At 39.8% G+C, this 20,961-nt stretch overlaps 1 protein-coding gene across 12 annotated transcripts in view; it reads left to right on the plus strand.

Moving 5' to 3' along the window:
- Positions 1-878: 878 nt before the first annotated feature.
- Positions 879-20,961, plus strand: part of UHRF2 (ubiquitin like with PHD and ring finger domains 2) — a 99,895-nt gene continuing 79,812 nt past the window's right edge. For 8 of the 12 annotated variants that reach the window (XR_006518853.2, XM_014851127.3, XM_014851131.3 and 5 more), the window contains exons 1-3: positions 893-1,412; positions 7,375-7,608; positions 17,823-18,082. Coding sequence is in view for 11 of the 12 variants with exons in the window: in XM_014851127.3 (XP_014706613.1) it covers positions 1,260-1,412; positions 7,375-7,608; positions 17,823-18,082 (647 nt within the window). In the remaining variant the exon portion in view is untranslated. Of the gene's footprint in view, positions 1,413-7,374; positions 7,609-17,822; positions 18,083-20,961 lie in introns of all 12 variants that reach the window. The other 4 variants (XM_070496070.1, XM_070496074.1, XM_070496071.1 and 1 more) reach the window with 1 other exon arrangement.

Here is a 20,961-nt window from a genome sequence, read left to right on the forward strand (position 1 = left end):
TTTTATGAAGACATATTTTCATTTAAATAAGGCCACTGTTAGGTAATGCTGCGCTGGGCCCATTTCTGAGAATTTATTCCTAGTAGCATCTTTGGGGTTCTTTCTTCGGAGCTGTCTAGTTCTGCAGCCTTTGACGGTGTTTTCCATGACCCCGCAGTCTCTTAGGCCCGAGGCGCAAGATCACGGAAGGGCCGCAAACGGAAACGGCCGGCTGTGGAGCGGCCCTCCGGGCGGCGGCACCGCTACCTCAGCGGCGGGAGATCCGGCTGTGAGCGCGGCGGGCCCGAGGGCGATCCCAGCAGGACCCGCGGCCTGTGCGCCCGGGGCCGCCACCTCAGCCCAGCGGCGGGAAACCCCAGGAAGTGGGTTTCCGCGCGAAGGCAGCATTTGGGCCCGGCGGGAAACGAGTTCGCGAAGCAGGAGGATCCCCGGGGCCTTCCCTGGCGGCCAGCCCCGCCAGGCCGCGTGGCGGGCAGTGTCCGGCTGAGCGGGGTGGAGCGGGCTCATTTCCTTATGTGCTTTCTCAGAAATTTAGGCCGCGCTCGCCCGCACTCCTTTTCATGATCATCCAAGTGCACGTCAGAGTTTCTAATTTTTCGTGTGTTGTTGAGACTACAGAACCGTATCCGCTAGGCCTGAGGAGGCGTCCGCCCCCTGCGGCCAAAGGAAGACCAAAACGGCAACCGGTGTGGGCGGCCTTGTAACCGCCCGAAACCCGAAGGCTAGAGGGCGTGTCCAGGGCCCCAGGTGCAGGCGGAGGGGCAAATAACGGCTCTCGGAAGCTCCGCCTCCCCAGCCCCGCCCTGCCCTCCCCGCACCCGCCCATTTTAGTTCTCTCTCGTCCAAAGCTACTTCCCCAGTCGCTTCCTCTTTAAGGCGGAGCCCAGCGTGGGTCTCGCGAGATCCGGGTTGGCGCCGTGACCTCCATGTGGGAGCTAGAGCTCTATAAGTAAACACTCGGCGCGGCGCAGACAAGGCTTCTTCCTATTTGTGAGGCAGGGGCTGCGGTGGCGGCGGCGCCTCCAACTAGTTCCGGTTTCCTTCCCTCCTCAGCTCCTCTGGGAGGGCGCGCGGTCTAGGAGTCGCCGCCGCCGCCTCTGGGGCCCGGCGTCTGGTCGGTCTGCCTCGCTTGTGTGCACGCTCGCCCGCCGGCCGCGGACAGTCAGAGCGGCCGGGAAAGCGGCGCGGGCCGGGCGGGGCGCGGCGCCCCGAGCGCAGGGGGAGACAAAGCGGGGCCGGCCCCCTCTCCCGGCGCCAAGATGTGGATCCAGGTTCGCACCATCGACGGCTCCCAGACGCGCACCATTGAGGACGTGTCTCGCAAAGCCACAATCGAGGAGCTGCGCGAGCGGGTGTGGGCTCTGTTCGACGTGCGGCCCGAGTGCCAGCGCCTCTTCTACCGGGGCAAGCAGGTGAGGCGCGCCCCTCGGGAAGCCCGGGCCGAGAGCAGCCGGGCGCCTCCAGGACGCGTGAGCTGGGCCGGCCGGAGGGCTTGGGGCGCCCCGCGCGCAGAGCGCACCTGGCTCCACTTCGGGTGGGCAGCCCGCGAGGCTGAGAGTGCGGGCCCTGGGCTCGCCGAGGGGGCGCAGCGGGGTCCCCGCCAGCCCCGAGTGCAGGTGCGCCCGGCGGGGTCGGAGGCGGGGGCGCCCTGAGCGCGGAGACCTCGCCGCCCTTTCGTAGAAAGGCAGCAGCCACAGGCACAGCCCGTCAGAGCGCCTGGGTTCTCTGGCTTCCCGCGCTCGGCCGGGTCCGGGGCCCCGGGAGGGCGGGGAGGGCAGCAGGCGCTGGCGGCCATGCCACAGTGCGGGTGGGGAGGGCCGGCGGTTCCGGCTCCCAGCAGCGCTGACCCGGCTAACGGCTCGCATCGCTTCCGTGGCTCTTCCGCGCTCCGGCTCCCAAGTAGCAGGGGGAAACTTAGATACTGCTCTCTCTTGGGCACAAGAACCTTAGCTCTGCCTCTTCGCGTAGAAGAGATTTGTACACACTGAAGGTTCGAAGGGTTTCCGGAACTTCTGCCCCACTCTCTCACTCTCCTAGAATTGAAATCTGTCTTGGGGGAGATTAGAGACCTGGGTTGAAGGAGCTATTGATGTAACCCGGGATCCGGGTTTAAACTGCCTAGTATAGACCAGGAAGGTTATTTCCAGAGTGGGAAGGAGTATAACAGACTGCTCTTCTTACTTCTCACCTTCTAATAGTCCCCTCACCCAAGCTTTTAACAGTACCTGGAGCATAGCCAGCGGTACATACTTGAAGGCTGAAACTCTTTTTGGCGGTGAGGGTGTCTTGTGGGCGTCCCTGGTCGTTGTGTTGTATGGCCATGGTCTGGCCCATTGAAGATTTTTTCCTGTCCCACAAGTCTCTCATGGTCTGCACATAGAGACCCAGACCCCGCCTGTTTTTCTTGTCTCTTTGTCTTTTTTCAAAAAATGTTAGCCACTGAGAAAGTTGGCATCCTCCATTTGACAGACCGCAGTTTGGCTCCAATCCTTTGGTTTGAAATAAATGTAGCTCTCTGATTTGGTAGAAGTAACCGTTTCCCTACAGCTACGAAGGATTTGAAAGGAATATTTTTTCTCCCCTTCATAGGCTTACTCTTCAAAAACTGCCCAGAAATTTCAGAGTAAGAAGATTACACTCTGAGAAAGAACGAAGCAGAGGTTGTTTTAATTTGTTTTTAAAAAAGTGATAGCATCTTTGATATGTTTGCAGCCAATTTTATATTGATCCTTTAGTGTTTGACTTGTAAAAACAAGTGTTCAATTTAGTTGTAAACTTTTTGAGATAATTGTATGTGTAGTAAACACTATGTAGCTTCATGTTGCTGTGCCTCCAGTGGCTGATACCTTTTTATCTTTTGGTCAAAGGTGAAAAGCATGCAATCAAGTCTTCACAATTTTATTTTCTATCTAAGGACAATAGTACATGAATTTCTGGGCTACTTTGGTGACTTCACCACTAGAGATAACCAGAAATGAAGCATGAGAATGTATTCCTGCGCAACATCCCTAAAGTCTAATTATCAAACAGCTAAAAGAAAGTATGCACCTGGCTGTCTTGGGGAAAAGATAGAGATTGGGTTACATTTAGGACAACAAAGTAGACTTCCAATAAACTAGGAAGCTAGTTCCAGGTTCGGGGGAAAAACTGTTGAGGAAAACAACCCTTTGTGCTTCTTACCCCAGGACAGTTGATAACTCACTACTTTGATTTTTTCAGCTCAGTGATAAACCAATAGCTATGGGAAATGGACTTTTGGTTCCCCATTGAGTTGGAGACAGAGAAGGAAGACAATGCTCCAGCTATGTTTACTTCCTTATGAACTGACAAGTAGCCATGGCAGTGACTATTATCTTCATTCTCCTTTCCTCTTTGGAGTCCACAGTCCTTGGACAAGGTAGTCTGTCTATAGCAGGCAACTGCTCAGTTGGCATCACAGGGCTGCTGCTGTCCTATAAAATGCCTTTGTGCTTGGTAGAAAAAGGCACCCCTTCCTCAAGATGCTTCACTGCCACATGGTGAAAAATGTCATAAATAAAAACAAATTTACACTGTCTGTGATGTAAATGGTACCCTTTCCCTCTTCTCCCCCCTTTTGTATGTTAGGTCTGCTGCTTTTAATCTTTGGTGTCTACCAGAATCACTTGTGATAGTTATATTATAGATGTTTAGCTCACCCTGAGCAAGTACAGAATTGCAAGTAGTTGAATTTAACAAGACCCCGTGGGAGATTCTGATGAACACCAGAGTTTGAAAATGAGTGTTGAAGGATAGTCAGCCTCCTGCTAGTTTCTTGCTGTTCAAAGTTTGGTCCCTGGATCAGCAGGACCAGCAGCATTAGCTTCACCTGGGAGCGTTACACCAGGCCTACTGAAGTAGAATCTGTAGTTTAACAAGGTCCCCAGGTGATCTGTATGCAAATTAAATTTGAGAAGCAACGTAATTGTGTAATTGACTCCACTTTTGAGGGTCAAAATGGAGAGAGCAATTCAGGGCTGTGAGTTCTGGTTAGAGTAGGGTAACCTTATTTAGATATCCTTCTCTGGAAGGTTGAGTTTGACACACCCTTGGAGTTGGGTTTTTTAAAGGAAGAGTTACATTGGTGAATCTAAATCTTTTGGGAATCTACAGCTTTTCCTACTTTAAAAGGATTCTCTCCCCTCCTTTCATTTTTTCCCTTGTACCACTATAAAGATAGCCTTAGAATAGATTGTACGTGTGGAGCTTGAACCAGAGCTGAAGAAAAACTTAGTTCCCTTTTGCCCCCAGACTCGTCATTTTCATGTGGAATATAAAATAAGTGTTTGCCTATTTAAAGGAGTGTATGTTATGTATATATTGTATGATGTGAAAGATACATGGAAGTTATTAACTTAATGCCCTCCACCTATATCCTTATCAGTAGCCCCTTGGGAATGACTTCCTCACTGCCTTCTCAGCCAGTGCTACTTGGTGTTTGCTTCCTAGTTTTCCCTTGCATCATGGTTGCAATTCTGTTACCTGAAATTTCTTCCTTCAACTCAGTAAAAATTCAAGGATGTGGTCTGGCAAAAACAAATTCTAGAACCATTCCCTCCTCTCTAGTATTGTAAATCCTACAACCTCGTCTTCTCAGGTGGCAGTTCTCAAACATTTTCTGCTATGAGACATTGATGGACTACAGTTACAAGCCTGAAACTCATAGGTATTTGTAGTTTCTAAATGACCCAATCCCTTTCTCCCCACTCAAAGCATAATTTAAGTGACAGGTAACTTTCAGTCTACACTTTCATTAAATTAATGGGAGAACTTCACTACTTTTCAAGTAACAAATCATTCCAACATTCTTCAACTTTTCATGATGGCCTAGCTGTGTGGAAGTTGCTATGCAATGGACATTATCACTGTCTTAGGAAAAGTGGAACTATAGCTATGAATTAAGGAAGTAGGTAATCTGGGTAAAAGTGGCTATCATAGCAAGCATGAATAATTGGAGGAAAGGTGTTTACATGTTAACATGGACCTAACTTTTGTTATAGGGCCCTTTGCCTTGATAAGCTTAGTGTTTCACTCCAACTTCAGACATTGCTTTTCCTTTCAAACCAAGTACAGCTTGAAGCAGCTTATGTTTACTTTGATCACTTGGTAGAAACTAGTCAGAGTGGTTGAGTGTAAGAATGCCTCCAAGGTCCCTCTGACTCTTGTGCCTCAAATTTCAATGGAAGAATGTTTGTGGAAACGCTTTGGATTTCCAGTTATTTTGCCACCTTAACAGCTACCTTCATTTTGGGGAATCCCCTGCCAGTTAATTTGTGTGTTCTATGCTGTTAGTTTTTTATTTCCTACTTTGAACACTTCCATTTTTTTAATTATCATAGGCTGCAACAGTTTTATGTTTAATCAAGTTGTGCTTTTTCAGGTGTTCCAACATTAGTGTGTTCTTACTTTTGCCAGGGGTTGGGGGAGCGGAGGGTGGGGAAAGCTATTGAAGAATATCAAAAATGAAGCTGTGAGTGTATAGTTTTTTGCTCTTTGAGTTTTTCCCCCAGGTGTTCAGGATTAGAGGGAGTTCTTATTTTTTCATAAGGTAAGCAATATTAACATCCTTAGCCCTATGAGGTTTTATCTACTTACTGACTTGGGAGACTCCTTAGGCTCATTTGGAATAAGCATGTTAACCTGTGAGATAGTGTCTAATTTAATTCCCCCATTGGAAACTTGGGAATTTCTTGATCCCTTGTTCTGTTTGACATTTGTGAACAACTGTAATGTGCAGCATTGTGCTTGGTGTGTTCTTGGACCACTTGAAATAAAATTACTTATCTAGTACATTAGTGAGTTTGTCATTCAAAGACAGACTTTCATTCTTTCCCTTTGGTTGACTTCTCAAATATGATCTTATTGTGATAGAGAGTTGTGGATGATGACAGGTATTATATACAAAGAGGAAAAATGAACAGTGACTAAATTGGTAATATTTCTGGGGAAGTGATAGTTCTGATCTTCAAGGAGTTTAGTTTTCTTATTGAATCATGGTGAATTGGCCAACCAAATTTTATGAAGAAACAAAATGGAGACTATTAGTTTCCTAGGGCTTCTGTAATAAAGTACCACAACCTAGGTAGCTTAAAACAACAGAAATGCATTGTCTCGTGGTTTTGGATGCTGTAAGTCTGAAATCAAGGTGTTAGCAGGGCCATGCTTTCTGTGTTCTAAGAAAGGATCCTTCCTTGCTTCCTTTAGCTTCTAGCGTTTGCCAGCAATCCTTGGTGTTCCTTGGCTTGTAGATGCATCACCCCGGTCATGTTGCTGTCCTCTCTCTATCTAGCTCTACATCTTCCTTCTGTGTGTCTGTCTCTGTGTCCAAATTTCAACTTTTATAAGAACACCAATCACAATAGATTAGGGCCCACCCTTACGACCTAGTTTTAACTTCGTTACTGCTGTAAAAACCCCGTTTCCAGATAAGATCATGCTCAGAGATACTCAGGATCAGGACTTCAACATATTTTGGCAGGAGGTGGTGGTTGGGGGGGGGGAATAGTTCAATCTATTACAGAGACTTTACCAAAATAAGATAATTTATTCACTATTCATTCTGGAAGACTTTCCATGATGTAACTTAGTAACTTTTTTTTCTTCTATTTTTTTTTCTGCTTTTTCTCCCCAAAGCCCCCCAGTACATAGTTGTATATTTTAGTAATGGGTCCTTCTAGTTGTGGCATGTGGGACGCCGCCTCACCGTGGCCTGATGAGCAGTGCCATGTCCGCCCAGGATCTGAAGCGGCAAAACCCTGGGTCACCGAAGTGGAACGCGCAAACTTAACCACTTGGCCACGGGGCCGGCCCCAGCTTGGTAACTTATGGATGGATAGAATTAGAGAACTTTAGGCAAACGGAATAGCATGAGGAAGAATTGTAATTATTGCTTGAATTTTTTTTTCCTACTTGATTTTTTAAGAAAAATTACAGTGCTTCAGAAATAAAATGATTAACTTAATGTCTTTAAGAACACAGTCATAAAACAACCTACTTTCAAAATTCACCTTTTCTTTCTTGCAGTGGATTCAGTCACTGTTCATTAAAATAAACAAAACTTGGTGAGAAATTGAGTTTTTCTACTAAGCAATGAGGTCACAATGCTACATTTTTGGTTTCAGTGGCTATCACTGTTCCCTATAGGTAATATGGAGTGATTCTTAAGAATTTTTTGAGGTCCTGAGAAGATGCTGACATCATAGACCATAAAGTAATAGGAATTGGTTTCAAGATCACTAAATTGCAATGCTGTGAATTTTATTTTAATAATTTGGTTAGGACACTTGGGTAACTAAAGATGTAGAAAGATCAAGTTTTGAGAGAAGCATTTTAATCTTTTTCTATCTTTTTTTCTAGTTGGAAAATGGATATACTTTATTTGACTATGATGTTGGACTGAATGACATAATTCAGCTACTAGTTCGCCCAGACCCTGATCTTCCTAGCACATCAAAACAGACCGATGTACAGGCCAAACCCTGTTCTAACAGTCCACCTAAAGTAAAGAAAACTTCACGGGTGGGAAGTTCCAGTCAGCCATCAACATCAACTCGTGATTTTCTTGTTGATCCTGGCATTGGAATATATAAGGTATGTAGTCGTCTTCAACTTGTGAGAATATAGATGTCTAGTCTCCTCAGGATGTTTTGAATAAGTAAACATTGATTCCTATTTGAAGGCAAAGACTGGGCTGTGAATACTTTAACTTTTGAAAGTAGTCTCTAAAAAATTGTGAAACATAGATAGACAAATGTATAAAATGTATATATACAGTTTAAAGAATAATAAAGCAAACACCTGTGTAATTCCACCAAGATTAAGAAGTAGGATGATACCAGTTCCTTTTTAAAGCCTCCTGTGTGCCCCTACCAGAATGCTTCTCCTTCTCTCTCCTTAAGAGGTAAACTTACTTGTTCCATTGTTAGAATCATTTTATTTTTCTTTAGTGTTAGTTATGTATCAATAAATGTTTTGTTGTTTTACCTATATTTGAATTTTATATGATGGAATTCTTTTTCTCAACTTGGAGTCTCATGCGTATAGCTGTACTTTTTCACTATTATGTTACTCCATTTTATTAACATGCCACAATGTATTTATCTAATTCATGATTAATAGCTATTTGGGCTGTTTCCAGTTTCAGCTGGTACAAACAGTGCTGTTTTGAACCTTCTGTGTGTATCCTGATGCACGTGTTCAACAATTTCTTTAGGAATTTTTACCTAGAAAGAGAAGTGCTGGTTGTTCAGTCACAGCATACTGCCAGACTGCCCTCTTCTTTGTTCCACTGATCTGTTTGTGTGCCCTCTGCCCATACCGTACTAAGTACTGTAGCCTGGTAGACTATTTTGAATTTCGCTTTCCCCCATCTCCCAAATTTACTTCCTCTTCAAGGGTGTCTTGGTTTTTGGCTTTTAACACGTGCATGTAAAAATTTTAGAATTAGTTTGTCAAAACTCTGCAGGTAAATAATCTGATGGGATTTCAATGGGTGATGTATCTGTAGATCAGCTTGGAGAATTGCCATCTTTACAATGTTGAGTCCTTCATTCATGGACATGATAGATAGATGTCTCCATTAGTTTAGATCTTTGTCATCTTTCTCAGTTAGTTGCCTCTTTACATATCTTGATTTATTTCTAGTAGCTTTATTTTTGATGCTGTCATAAATGGTTATCTTTTAAAATAGAGATTTGTTTGCCGATATATAGAAATGCAATTGATTTATTGACCTTTGTGTCCAAGCTTTTCAAATTCTGTTCTAGTAAATTTTGTAGAAATAATTGAATGACAGTTTTGCTTCATCCTGTCCTATCCTTATAACTATTTTTTCTTTGTTCTTTTACTGGTTGGGATAAATTGGGACCCAGACTCAATTTTTCAGAGCATTTTCAGGGCTAAAAATTAAACATTGGTAGATGAGGTGAATTATTTATGCAAATAGAGATAATTTTAGATCTCTGGAAGAGTGCAAACAGATCTGTATATCTAGAAAGAATCAAGGAAACTGGCAAAAAGCTGTTATCTCAAAAGTCTCTGGCCTGGGTGGCTACACTGATGAATCGCTTTTAACCTATAAAGAATAGATAATTGTTACCTAAATCGATGCACAACATTAAAAAAAGGAAAGCTTCCTATTGCTTTATAAATTTAGTATAACACTGATATTAAAAGATGACAAAAACCACACCAGTCTCACTACATATTGGTGTAAAACCTAAGTTATATTTAGCAAATAAAATTATGACTATATATTAAAAGAATACCTCGCCCAAGAATGGTTTGTCAGGAAGCAGAATAGTTCATTATTAGGAAATGTTTTAATGCAATTTATCTTAATAAAACAAAGAAAACAAATGATCTAATTGAAAATGTTTTTTGCATCTAAATAAAAATTTGAATCTATTTCTGATTTAAAAAAAAAATTCTTGGTAAGAGGTACAGGTGGAATAGATGAATATTATAAAACACACCCAGCATCATGCTTAATGGCAGGGAAAGCCAGAAGTATTACCATTGAAGACAGGAGCCAGACAAGGAAGCCAGTTAATACTGCGGCTATTTAAAATCTTTTTAGATGTGCTAGATAATACACATAGGCAGGAGAACAACAAAGTGTAAATATTGGAGAAGGCTAAGTTATTACTTATAAATACCTGGAAAAGTTGAGAAAATAAACATATTAGGGCATTATGAGCAATCAGTAAGGTGGCTGTTTAAATACCAGTTGCTTCCCTTGCTACAATCATTTAGTAAAAGAGAAAAAAAGTTTTCAATAACAACACAAAGTCTGGAAATAAACTTACATCATATGGGCAAGACTTATAAATTAAGACAGTGCTTTATGTAGTGCTCATAATTCAGACAGAATTGTTAATATTGAAAGCCCAATTGCCGTACTGTTGTCTTCATCACCCATTGATTTCATCCCTTTCAGTTACCAATACTTTCTATGTTGATATTTTTTCACATTGTTACTTTTTAAATAAACTCTTTATTTTAGAACAGTTTTACTAGATTTGTAGCATAATTGGGAAGATACCACAGAGTTTCCAGATATCCCACACCAAGTTTGCCCTGTTATTAACAGATTAGTATGGTACATTTGATGTAATGATTGAACTGTATCTTAACTGTATCTACTTAGTCCCATCTAGGGTACTACATTGGATTTACATTAGTGTTATATTGAATAGTTGTCATGTCTCCTTGGGCTCCTTTTGGCTGTGACGGTTTCTCAGACATTTCTTTCTTTTTGATGACCATGACAGTCTTTAGGACTACTTGTCAGGTATTTTATAAGTCCTTCTATTAGGATTCATCTGTTGTTTTCCTCATTGTTTGACTGGATTTACATAATTTTGAGAGGAAGACCACAGAGATGAAGTGTTATTTTCATCACATCATATCTAGGGCACATACTGTCAACATTCTGTTTGCTAATTATAATGGGTTTTACATCAGTACTAACTAAGTGCCGTTAATGTGAACCTTAATCACCTGGCTGAGGTGGTGTTTGTCAGGCTTCTTCACTGTGAAGTTAGTCTCCCTCACCTTCCCCCTTCTATACTCTGTTCTTTGAGGTGAAGTCTCTATATGCAGCCCACACTTAAGGAGTGGGGAGCTATGTACTCTACTTCCGTGAGGGCAGATTATCTACAAAAATTATTGGTAATTCTACATGGGAGACTTGTCTCTTTTCCCCCATTTATTTATTCAGTCAGTCATTTATTTACATCAGTATGGGTGTTTTTTCTCCTGTGTCCCTTCAACATACCCCCATTATTGTGGTGTGTTTTGTTTGTTTTTGCTAAAGCACTTTCTGGTGCTAGAAGGTGCTCCAGGTTCATCTTGACTATTTCTTGCCCCGGGCCTAGATTCAACCATTTCTCCAAGGAGGCTTGGTTCCTTTAATCGGAGAATGGTGTTAGAAACCAAGATCCAAGTTCTAGGTATGCTCCTTGCCACTGAGGTGTCATTGCTTTTAGGGCCCTCAGCTGACAGAGTGAGTAAATATACGTATGAGTAATAACTCTTGTACATCCATATAGCTATAAATATTTATGTAACTACCTGTATATTAAGCTTACATTATTTTTAACTTTTTGGATAAGGGCAATGATTTAGATTTAGAGGTTGCTATTTTTGACTCGATTTGTTTTGAGCAGTGAAGGTATGAATTTGTTCTCATAGGAGGGCCAGCTTTATGTATCTACAGATCTGAGATTATTCAAGGTTAAGCATTTCTGGTCAGTTTAAATTCTTTCTGTTTAGCACACTTTTCAATACCTTGCTATGTCCCCTCCCCTCAACCTATCTCAGAAGAGCATCATGGGAAACTATTTCTCAGCAGATCTTTGCATTTTATTTTCAGTGTTAATGCTTTGGCTGTCAGATACATCTAGTACCTAACTTTTTTCTTTTTAACACTCTTATGTTTCATATTAATATATAGCATAGATGTTAAGGACTTTAGCTTTGTCATCAGACTTGGTTTCAAATTCCAGTTCAACCACTTCTGAGTTGTACAAACTTGGCGAGTAAATTTTATGTTGTCTCCCTTTCTTCATTTAGAAACACACTTAGAACCTAGCACTTAAACTCTCAAAAGGCTACTGTTATTTGTAAAGTAATATGGTTAGTCAAAGCTACATTTAACCTTCCTTGTTAAAGAGGGTAACAGATTTTTTACTTGCTTTTTTTGGATGAAGCTCAGTAATTGTCACAGGTATTTGAAATTTTGACTATTGGCTATTTTTCATTTGGAAGTGCTTATTTCTGGATAATTCATTTACTGAATGAATATTTGGATATCTGGTAAAAGTTTGTACTATGTATTAGAGGAGTAAACAAATGATATTGCCCTTGCTTTCATGGAATTTTATTAGATATACTTTTTGGCTAACTTGAAAATGCTTAGAAGCTGCTACTTTTGAACTATTTTGATTTTGCTTTGAATTTTGTCTATTTTCCTTAGAGAAAGTCTCTGAATGGTAAGTATATCAAAATTTCATTGGGGCCGGCCCTGTGGCTGAGTGGTTGGGTTCACGTGCTCTGCTTCGGCAGCCCAGGGTTTCACCAGTTCGAGTCCTGGCCACGGGCATGGCACCACTCATCGAGCCATGCTGGGCTGGCACCCCACATGCCACAACTAGAAGGACCCACAGCTAAGAATACACAGCTGTGTAACAGGGGGCTTTGGGAGAAAAGGAAGAAAAAGAATCTTAAAACAAAAAAATTTCATTGTTTCTAGATCACTTAAAAATTGGGTGGTTTTTTTTTTGCCTTTATCTTGAATTCTTTCCTATGTTACTTTTGCTTTGTAAAGATTTTGCTTTTATATACATAGAGCTTTTTTTTTTTAAGATTGGCACCTGAGCTAACATCTGTTGCCAATTTTATCTTTTTTTTTTTTTTCCTTCTCCCTAAAGTCCCCCAGTACATAGTTGTATATTATACTTGTAGGTCCTTCTGGTTGTGCTATGTGGGACGCTGCCTCAGCATGACTTGATGAGCAGTGCCATGTCCACCCTGAGGATCCGAACTGGCGAAATCCTGGGTTGCCAAAGCAGAGTGGGCGAACTTAACCAGTCGGCCATGGGGCCGGCCCTTATACATTGAGCTTTCCGTAATTAAAATTGCTTTATGGATGATTCAACAAATTTTGGGGGCTTTTCTTCCTTTTGCCTAAAATTTTCTTTGAACCTCATGATAAGCAAATAAAAAAAGTGAATTTTTCAAATCAGAGTTACTCAAAACTGGCACAGGTAAACATTTAAACTTAATACATTAAGATGAAATTTTAATCTGAAGGTATTATCCAATATCATTCTTGTTTTGCCCTATTTGATAACTTTGAGCAACATTTGGTCAGTTACAAATATCTTTTCATATGTTGTAAGAAACTAAATATCACTATCAAATTAGGAGCGCCTGTGGAAGATTGTGCAGAAGCTGGGTCCATCTTCCCATTGTACAACACAAATTGAATCACACTGACTCTGGAAAGTAATTTATTTGAAATGAGGTAGACTTTTGATACCTAAACTCATTTTAATTCTGGTTTTTAGATGTGGAAGCTTTGTACAACTCACGTAAAATCCTACTGTTGAAATGACTGTCATCCTGGTCTAAATAGCTTTTTAGAATGATGATAGTAAGCTTTGAGGGTTTAGCTAAGTGTGTGGCATTGTTAAACTTTTTGCATGTTTTCTTATGCTCATTGTGGGAAATGAAAGGAAAATTATCAATAATTACTAAGTAAAAATACGGATATTTTAGTATTTCCTGTCTTTTGTCTGCAGTGCAACTCGGCTTCTTGACATTTAATCTTTTTGATTATGAAGCATAATAGACAACACAAAAAAGTAGGGGTTAATGAAATATTACGAAGTCAGCATTCATAAACAACACCCAAAGTAAGAAATAGAATAGCACTACCCCTAGGAACTTCCCATGTGCCCCCTCTTGATTAGCTTCCTGCTACCTAGTTCTAACTACTACCCAAACTTCTATGGTAATCAATTCTTTGCTTTTTATTAACTTTATCCTATTACCCTTTAACAACCTCTTAATAACCTTGAACCTATGTATGCATCCCTAATTTTCTTCTTTCTGAACTTTATGTAAATGAAACCACGTTCCATTTTAATTTGTAACTCTCAAGAAACATGGTATAATTAGAGAGTCACGTTCAGAGTTGGGGAAACCTTTATCAACTTAGCTTCCACTTCTAGCTGTGTATCTGCTGAGGGCAAGTGTATTTCACTTCTAAACGTCATTGGAAAAGAAGAATGACTTTGTATTGTAATTATTAAAGGAGACAATGTACATAACAGTAAACTGCTAATATGTTTACTAAGCAGAATATCGTGATAAGATTATATCTGAGTTTTAATGAGTCTTAACATTGAACATACTTCTACTTAGTGGAAGGAGACACTTGTTTCATTTGTGCCTACTGTGTGCTTGCTAGGTTAGCATGTCATGTGGATTTTTGTCACCTAATTTCTTAATACACTGCAAAGTATGTTATTTTATAAAGAAGCTGAGGCTGGGACAGGTTAACTAACTTGTTCAAGGTTATTCCTAATAGGTGATACACAAAGACTTTAGGTTTATCTGCAGAGCTGGTGTGTTTTCCATAGAACATACAAAGTGCTTAGAAGTATCCCTGCCATAGAGTAAATCCTCAAATATTTGCTGTTGGTATTTTATTTTTTTAATGAATTCCCCTTGCCCCACATGCTTCAGGGTTTGGCTTGGTTTTTGGTGAGGAAGATTGACTCTGAGCTAACATCCATTGCCAGTCTTCCTCTTTTTGCTTGAGGAAGATAGTCCCTGAGCTAACGTCTGTGCCAGTCTTCCTCTATTTTATATGTGGGACGCAACAGCATGGCTTGATGAGCAGTGTGTAGGTCCAACACCAGGGATCCAAACCCCGGGCCACTGAAGTGGGGCACACGAACCCAACCACTACCCCACTGGGCCAGCCCTCAGGGTTTTCTTGATATCAAATACTTGGACATGGAAGACACCTTCTTCTCTAAATGTGCCTATAGTTTTGATATGAATAAATCCAGCTCTTAAGCTTAGATTTATGTGATTGGTTGTTTCTTGTTTGTTTGTTTCACTTTGTCTCATGACTTTTCAGTCACACACCCGTCCCCCATTATTGGTGTGTATGTTTTATCCCCCTCCCCATTTTTTTGTTTTGACATTTTGGGGGCAGGCTTGCTCGCTGAGGATAGATGACCTCTTTCAGGGCTAGCTAGGAAGAGACAGTAAACAAGTGAGCCCACCTTTCTTACACAAACCAACCAATCCAGAGTCCGCAACCCCAGCCACCTCCTTTATCTACTCTCACACACCAACCAATATTTCAATGCTCTAACCACCCAGGGTTCAGGTACCAGACAACTAGAGACCACCCCTATAGCCAGGACCCTGCCAACATCATTCAAACTAGCCAATCCTAAGATATTTCCCCTTCACTGACTTGCCTTTTCCTCGGAAAATTCAATAAAGTCTCTGGGCCATGCTATCACTTTGCTCCTTCTGCCTCCTAATCAAACCTGGTGCTTCCCCTTATGGTCCTGCATGGATTGGCCCCTTCTCTTGGGAAATGTAATTAATTTTCCAAATTAATTTTTCATGTTGTTAGTCACCTTCATAAATTAAAATCCTGTGGGTGCAATTGAGACCTTCCTCCCACCACACACAGACACACACAAATGCACATATTCTGTTTTCCTCTTTTGTCTTCCTCTGTGCTTTTTTGCTGCTGTCTTCTGGCTAATTACTCTTCAGTTCTTCCTTTTTTTTTTTAAATTAGTTTTTAGAGCAGTTCTCTGTTCACAGCAAAATTGACTGGAAGGTACAGAGATTTCCCATATACCCCCTACCCACACACATGCATAGCCTTCTTCATTATGAACATCTCCACCACTGTGGGACATTTGTTAGAATTGATGTACCTGCATTGACATAGCTTCATCCAAAGTCAGTAGTTTACAGTGGTTCATTCTTGGTGTTGTATATTCTGCAGTTTTGGACATATTTTTTAGTTCTTAATTTCAACTGGATTACTACTAAGAAAGTTACTGTGGCAGTATCGTCTGTTTTCATGTTAATCAAACAAGTTTAAGTATTCTGTTCTGAACCATCTTCAAAACCATCTTCAAAAGCATTTTTTAGACTTAGTTTATATGCATTGTCATGAGTGGTTAACTATACTTAATAGAATTTGTAGTTCTTATTTCCACTTATAAAACTTGGGTTACTTTTTACAAAGAATGCCCTCGCTAGCTTTGTGAGCAAATGACTTCTCTCTTATGTGTGATGTTTAAGCAACGGCAGTACTCTCAGATTGACTTAGGTTTTTAACTCCAATTGTATTGCCAACTATTGAGGTATCCAGATACTGGATCTGCCTGCTAGTTTCTTACGTTTGATATGCAAATTCGTTATTTCATTTTTACCTCTTACTGTTGTATAGTAAGGTTTGTATTGCTAAATGTATTTTTGCTGTTACTGTTTTAGTATCAACTATATGCCCCATTCTCTGCTAGAATAATAATGGTGTAGTGCTGTATGAAACCTCTTACATTTTGATTTGCTATGAAAGTAGTAGCCTCAGTTTGTTCTCCCAAGTCTGATAGACCTTAATGTTGATTATTTTTGTTTTAGCTAGTGTTGACTGTAAGAGACCAAATGTCTTTAAACTTGTGAGTGACCGTTATGAAAGAAAGAGCCTGTATCTATTTAATGCATGAATTAACTTATGCACTGTATACTGTGTTCCATCTCTGATTCTTTGTTATGTCTAGCCTGGTTGGCCCTTAGGTCTTTTTCGTTTCTCCTCAACTCTTAATTCCTGTGTTACAGTGAACCTTATGTCTTTCAAGCTGTTTTACTGCTGCTGTGTTTGTTACCTGCAGTGCCTTCCGTCAAATATTGTACCTCTTCTGGTAGTGATGATAATTTTTAATTTTGTCTATACACATTCTACCTTCTGTGTTAGCTTGGTGGTTTGAAACCTTTTTACATTTTTAATACCTTATTTCTAAGTTTATCATTTAACCTTTGACGTTCCTATTTACTTATCTTGTCATCAAGCTTTCATGATAGGGTGGCAAGAACATATTCAAGTTCGAGCCGTCTTCAAATCCTAGCTTTACATTTCATTAGCTTTCACTTGCAGGTTAACTTGTCAGAGCCTTTGTTTCCTTATCTTGTAAAATAGGAATTATTAATTAAGGTTGTTAGAGTTAGACAAGCCTAAGTAAAGGAGCCTTGCATAATGTCTGACATATGGGTATTTAACTTTTAGTACATACTCCCTCTGCCCCCAAGCTATACCATCTGTCAGAATTCTGTTGGATACCTTAAGTGATCTCTTATACCCTCAAGAAGAGCTAGCTTGATTAGGTGATGATCTTGTATTAGTGATGTAATTTTTTTCTTTTTAAGGACTTATCTCTTGGGAATATCTCTTGGTTATTGCTCCTGAAAGAGCTTGTACCTTTAGACCAATTTCCTCAGGTTTTTTAGGAGAGAATTTTTTAATCCAGCTTCTGTATTGTAACTCTTCATTTCTGGTTTTCCTGTTTTCTAATTCTGTTTTCCTTTTGTCAGATTGCACAGTTCACTTCTGGATCATGCACTAGACTTGACTGCATCCATTTTGCATCTTATAGCTCTGTTCTTTTTCTATTTTATCTTTGTTGTTTGAGATACTAAATAATGCGTTTGCTAGTGAGTTACTAACTGTTGGTGGAACTTAACGCCATTTTGTGTGGATGAGTCACCAGATTCTTCCCTTTGTGTGTGTGCATGATTCCCTCACTTTGGAGTTGTATTTTCTGTTTAATATTTTCTGGTTGGACTGTGTAAAATATCTTTAGGATTCTGAAGAAATTAGTGGAACAAATTAATAAAACAATCATAATACTTTAAATTCCTGGCTTTTTGTTAGTGACATTCTTATTGAATGCCTTGCCAGAACAACTCCTGAGTACACAAGAATTACATTTTTAAAAGTCTAATGTAGACACAGGTAAGGAGTAGTTAAAAACACCTATTGCATTGAAGGAAACTGGGAGGAAAGTTAATTTTCATGTTAGTAAATAACAGTTTTGACAGTATAATCCAAAGAATATTTTTGATCTCATCTTTGAAATTAAACATGAGTAGCTACAAATATTGTTAACCAGGATAATGCTCAAAATAAGTTGAGTTATATTAAGGTTTTTGAAGCAGTAGATGAAATTAAGCTTCATTAACTAATTTTAAACTTTTTTTAGGTAAATGAATTGGTGGATGCCAGAGATGTCGGCCTTGGTGCTTGGTTTGAAGCACGTATACATAGTGTTACTAGAGCTTCTGATGGACATTCACGTGGCAAAACTCCACTGAAGAATGGCAGTTCTTGTAAAAGGACTAATGGAAATGTAAATCATAATTCCAAAGAGAACACAAATAAATTGGACAATGTACCCTCTACGTCTAATTCAGACTCTGTTGCTGCTGATGAAGACGTTATTTATCATATCGAGTATGATGAGTAAGTGCTCATGCTGTTGAGGACTTCATTCATGTTTTTGTTTATAGAAGCAAACCCTTCCATTTCAAGATTCTTTTCAAATAGTAGTCTTTCTGAAGAAATCATTTAGGGGTCATGTTCAGTCTATTACTGTCTGTTTGTTTTGTTTCTGTTTGTTTAGTGGTTGTAATACAATAAGGGCTCCTTACTAAAAGCTCAGTCATCTATGGCTCCTAAGAGGTTTGTTGTTTTTAGTATCCTAATACCTGGCTTAATTTAGTATGTAAGGGTTTCTCTTTGGCTCTTCTATTATATTAGGTTTTTGATATGTATTTTAATAATTTAGAAAGTGTACAATATTTAGTGTAATAGCCGCTAGAATATGGTTGAAATATTTTTTCTACACCTTATTATTGAGATAATTCACTCTTTTTTGGTGTATTCACAGGATTGTGCATTACCATAAACTAATTGCAGAACATTTTTATCTCGCTCCCAAAAAACCTCATACCCAACAGTCACTCCTCAGTCCCCCTCCCCCAACAGAATTTTTTTAAATGTTTGTATGAAAACAGTATTAAGAACTTGCCTTGAGGGCCAGCCCTGGTGGCCTAGTGGTTTAGTTGCCTGTGGACCTACACCAGTCATCTGTCAGTGACCATTGTATGGTGGTGGCTCACATACAAAAAGAGGAAGATTGGCAACAGATGTTAGCTCAGGACGAATCTTCCTCAGCCTTGAGAGCCTAGATTCTAACACTGAATTATTATTTTCTTTACCTATTTTCAAAATCCTAGTGTAAAAGTTACTATTGGGACAGATTTAGTATTTATTCAACACACTAAATGAACTTAAGTCAGTATTCAAGTGATACCTTAATATGCATGGAAAATATGCTACCAACTCCTTATTGAGCATAAGAGTTCGAGATCCTAAAATGGTTTTGATTTTTTCTTACTACAAAATGGTATAAGTTGTGAGTTGCTGTCAACTCAGATTTCCAGGATACCCGGAAAGGGGTCAAAAATAGATCCCTTTAATCTTTAATTTTCTGAATCTTCTTATGGTTGTGGCTAACTTGCCAACGTGGCTTATTTCAAATAAGCCATCAGATTGCTTTTTATCATAGTAGATGGTAATAGAACCAACAACTAGAATGAGTATTAAGATCTGGGATTGACCAGGACTGTCAATAGTGGTAAATCAAGGGTAAGATAGAAAGGGATTGGAGTTGGTGTGTTGATAGTACACCCTATTGCGGTATGATCTGAGAAATGCATTGTTAGGTGATTTTGTTGTTGCATGAACATCATAGAGTGTACTTATGCAAACCTAGATGGTATAGCCTACTACACACCTTGGCTATATGGTACTAATCTTATGGGACCATTGTATGTGCGGTTAGTCATTGACTGAGATGTTGCTATGTGGTGCATTACCATAATCAGTCTCTGGGTTTATGAATGCCGTGGCAAAGAGGCAAGATACTGTAGTGGTCAGGGCCTTTGGCTATCTGTTTATTTGGTGTCAATAAATAGAGTTCTTGATTTGCTTTGAGTTTTCTTTCTTGGAGAAGAGAAGAAATAACTAAGAAAACCCCTGTCTGGGGCCTGATTCTGGCCAATAAAGGAGTTATGGTTTGGCAAAAAGTACCATACAGAATGACATCACATAGAAATAAGAAGCTTTAAACACTAAGTGAACTAAGGCTTATTAAGTTTTTACAGTTTTAGGGCTCTTTGTTAGTTTTGGAGTAAGACTTTCCAAGGAATAGGCCTGAGTTTGGTGTAATGTTAGAGTGTTTATTTGGTTTTTTTTTAAATGAAGGAGAAATTTGTCCTGATTAAAATGAATAAGTAAAAGGGAGTCTAAATCCAACATTCAGAAGACACTAAAATTATCTGTCCTGAATAATTTTACATGATGAAATTAAATGTTTCAGTGCTGGCAACTTAAAGATATGATAACTGAACTTTCTTTGAGAAATAAAAGATAACAGAAGCTTAGCAGTAGGTAAATGTCATTCACATCTTTAAAAAGAGAAAAGGACTATATAAAGTATAAGATAAAAGAATGAGCTTCTGAGTAAGAGTCCCAATAACAAAAGGCTGGTGTAAGCGCCTAGAAAGAATCATGACCCAATATGGATGTGATAGCAAATCCTGTTGAAGTTTTGTTCTTCATGGTTACTAGAAAAGTAAGTCAAAACTAGAGTAAAAAACGTGTTGATTTCAATAAGTTATTAAACAAATTCTTTCTTCCTTGGATGGGAGGATGCATTGAAGACAGCTTTTGAAGTGTATGACTTAGCAGTAGTAGTAGACAGATTTTTATTGAGTAGTAAGCTGCAAGTGAGTCAGTAGAATGTGACTATCAAATAGTTATGCTGTAAGGATGTTCTCATAGAAGTAAGATATCTAGAACAAGCCCGCTGATGCTACTGTTGTATTGGGCTGGTTATTCCCTGCTTGAAATATTGTTTTCCCTCTCCCACGCTTTAAGAACAATACCAGCAGGACCTGGTGAATCTTCAGAGTAGAACCGAAAATGTAAAAATGTAAACCATCATGAAGAATAGCTGAAGGAACTAAGTATTTAGCTTGAGAGGCTTGGATCGTGATAACTTTCGTATTTTAAAAGCTCTGTCTAGAAGGAAGTTCTGTACAACATAGGAGGTAAGTTTCAAGATAACCTAAACCCCCTACCAGTTAAATCTCTAAAGATAGAGAAGTCTCTGCCCTTAGAGGTAGCCAATAAACAAGCATTGGCCGTCTTCATCCATAGACAGGGAGAATTAGTAGAGATGTTACATTGCAAAGAGAATTTATAAAGTTAGAGTGATTGGATTAGATGATGTCTTAAGTTTAGTATAATTTTTATTTCCAAGATGGTATTTTTCA

This window comes from Equus asinus, chromosome 23, assembly GCF_041296235.1.
Source record: "Equus asinus isolate D_3611 breed Donkey chromosome 23, EquAss-T2T_v2, whole genome shotgun sequence".
NCBI lineage: Eukaryota > Metazoa > Chordata > Mammalia > Perissodactyla > Equidae > Equus > Equus asinus.